Source organism: Gigantopelta aegis, chromosome 7, assembly GCF_016097555.1.
Source record: "Gigantopelta aegis isolate Gae_Host chromosome 7, Gae_host_genome, whole genome shotgun sequence".
NCBI classification, from domain to species: domain Eukaryota; kingdom Metazoa; phylum Mollusca; class Gastropoda; order Neomphalida; family Peltospiridae; genus Gigantopelta; species Gigantopelta aegis.
The window spans coordinates 4,088,551-4,091,823 of NC_054705.1; the positions used below are offsets into that span (position 1 = coordinate 4,088,551).

At 39.0% G+C, this 3,273-nt stretch overlaps 1 protein-coding gene across 1 annotated transcript; it reads left to right on the forward strand.

Annotated features, from left to right (window-relative positions):
• The first annotated feature begins 290 nt into the window (after positions 1-290).
• On the forward strand, positions 291-2,908 carry LOC121377701 (chitin deacetylase 7-like). Its single transcript, XM_041505781.1, has one exon. It carries the CDS (start codon positions 470-472, stop codon positions 1,472-1,474), a length of 1,005 nt encoding a protein of 334 aa, XP_041361715.1. The 5' UTR covers positions 291-469; the 3' UTR covers positions 1,475-2,908.
• The last annotated feature ends 365 nt before the right edge of the window (positions 2,909-3,273 follow it).

Genomic DNA, 3,273 nt, shown 5'->3' on the forward strand with positions numbered 1-3,273 from the left:
CAGTCAACAGCTTGTCGCTAACGTTCGCTGTGATGATTTTCACGCTACACAATTAACCGAATCACCACTTCGGGAACCAATCAAAAAGTTCGAGAACGTTAGCGAAACGTTTGCTGGCTGAACCTTGTGGATGTAGTCAGCTGTAGGAATCAGGATGTCTCTATTTTTGGGCGCGTGATGTTTGACTCCGCCTTGTTGCTATAAAAGAAACGTTAACCTGTCTCCCGCCAATACCGCGTGTCCGATCAGGACAGACAGGAACGAGGCTCCGAGTTGCAGACGACAACTGACGTTTTGCCGCGAGACTATCACGGACGTTGGTTAGTGGCGGTGAACTTCGTTCTTGAATTCCTAATTTTTCTAAAAAGCCACGTGTATCTGTGGTGGATTCCAACGTTTTGGAAAAAAGACCATTGCGATACAGACAAAGAAAAAGTAATAAAACGCTTATCCTCCTGTCGAAAACATCATGGGTTTAACACAACTTGCTCTCCTGACGTGTGTGGTCATTGCGACAGTGACGTGTTCATCCCAGACGAACTGCCACCAAGGAGGGAACTGTCGTCTGCCCCAGTGCTCCTGTAGCTCCTACAGCAGCCCCCTGCCCGTGAAGGACACTCCGCAGATCATCTTCTACGGATTTGACGACGCCCTCAACGTTCGGATGGCCCGGCATTTTCGCAAGTTATTTCCTTCTGATCGCAGGAACCCCAACAACTGCCCGATATCGATGTCCCTGTACATCCAGCACGCCTACACGGACTACAGTCTGGTGAGCGAGTTCTACAAGAAGGGAATGGAGATAGGAGTGCACAGTGTGACTCACACCAACATAGACACAGAGGCGAAACTCGCAGACGAGGCAGAGCGCCAGAAGAATAACTTGGCCCGACTAGGGAGCGTGCCGAAAGACGAAATCGTTGGCTGGAGAAGTCCGAACCTAAAGACCGCGGGAGACAAGCAGCCTCCGACGTTGAAGAGACTCGGCTACACCTACGACATCTCTTTGACATACACTGTTGGAAAACGGCATCAGAAGAAACCTTGGCCATTCACCCTGGACTATGGTTATCCTTACAGCTGTCAGATACAGCCCTGCCCAGGACGAACAGCCAGCCACAAAGGCTTTTGGGAGGTTCCCATCGTATCCTTAATGGACTATAAGGGAGCCTACCCATGTGCCTATGTAGACGGGTGCTACAATTCGCCGACTACGGAAGACGACGCATTCCAATTTCTGTGGAAAAATTTCGAAGACAACTACCAGACGCGAACACCTCTGGGCTTCAACATGCACGCGGCATGGTTCGAAAGACCGCACAATCTGGCAGCCATGGACCGGTTTATAAAAGAAATGACCAAGAAAGATGACGTGTATATCGTGTCAGTGCAAAAGATGCTGGAATGGATGAAGAACCCAATCAAACTCTCAGATTTGCATAACCTGGAGTCTTGGGGTTGCAAGTCTGCTTAAAAGATCAAAAGAGAATGAAGACATTTTAAAGCATGTTTTATCCGGTGGCTAGAAACATTTTCAAACAATTGTGTACGGTAACTGACTTTTATTTTAGTTTCTAACCAAAGTATATTTTTGTTTATGTTTCGTTTATTATTTGTTTTATTATATTCTTCTTTTTTTCTAATTAATATTTCTTGCATTACATCTAAAGACTGATTAATGGTAGATGGTCTTCTTAAATTGTTTGAGGATGCTGAATTTTACTGTTATTTTATTAATTTTATCAACCTCTCTTCTTTCTTTTTAACATATACGGTAATTACTTTTTATCAGATTTAAAAAATAAAAGAACAAAATACATCATAATTAATTCGTGCAATAACGACATAAACAGTTTTAGCCTTCCGCATTGAGATGAAAGGTGAGGTGGTGTGGGTGGTGGGTTAGTGAAAATAAAGAATGAAAACAGCTTAAGACAACTAATAATTAAATTTACAAAACTAATTTTCAGAATAGCCGAAGCAGCAGTTAAACCGTCATTCGTCAAATCACCAAACTATATTTTATTATTAATCGCCAAAAACCAATTAAAAAATCAAACAAATACGATTCATTACATTTTGTTCGAATTAGGCTACAGCTGTACTTACTAAATTCACCAAATAGCAAATAATATTTGCTAATATAATCTGGGGCCATCCTGAAATACTGCTACAAACCTATATCTTAAACCCAGGAGAAGTACAACCAATATATATTTTAAAGTTTTTAAACGTATATTCATCTAAATGTAAAGGCCAATTGATTCTGTTCTGCCTTTTATATATATATATATATATATGATAAAGAAACAATATTGTGTCTGCTTTTGTCTTAACAAACCTGAAATGACTAATTAGTTATTAAAGCGACATACCGTAGTTATATTTTTGACTATTATGGGCGTTTTTGATAACTGAAATCATACTTTACTTAAATTTTATGGTTTATAATTATAAATTTCCATACATTCGAAGTGTTTTTGGTCATCCTGTTGGTTTTGATATCACAAAATGCATTTCTCATATTTTAAAAAACGCACGTGCGTCTGAGAAGAAACTGTTATGGAGTCGAGTTTTAGTCCGTTTTTAGATGGTATTTCACCATTTCAAATAATATGTGCCCGAAGGCCATAAACGTTCCCGAAGGAACGTATAAAATGAAAAAATAAAATAAATGTCGCAAAATGTAAGGTGGGTAGTTCTGCCTGGGCCCCCCTTAGATCCGCCACTGGTCACAATGTCTTTTTTTACAAGAGTTGAAATAGTCAATACTGGTGGAAGGTATTACAGATTAAATCCAGTGTTTATATTCTTGCTATTTTAATTTATATTTTCTTTTTCACGCTGGTAGTTATAGTTAGTCGTTTCCTGTTATCAACTGATTGTCAATAAAACATTTTGATTTGGAGGATTTGTGATTTTGTGATTACTAGTATATTATATACTGAGCAACAAACGAAGCGAAATTTATTATTAGTAGTATTATTACCCATATGGTTAAAAATATCTTAATACATATCGCAGTGATAAGATCCACTAGAACTCCAAGTGAGTTCATCGATTAGCGCACTACAACCTTACAGCCTACAGAAACGTCAACCAAATGAGTTGACTGATATAAATTAAGATCGATTATGGGTAATAAATAGGATATTAAACTCGCTACCATTTCGTATCATGTTTATGTCCCTCGAACAATAATTGTCATTGTCATTCGCTAAAGCTCGTGACATGTGAACATTATTTCACTCTGGACATAAACATGATATGAAA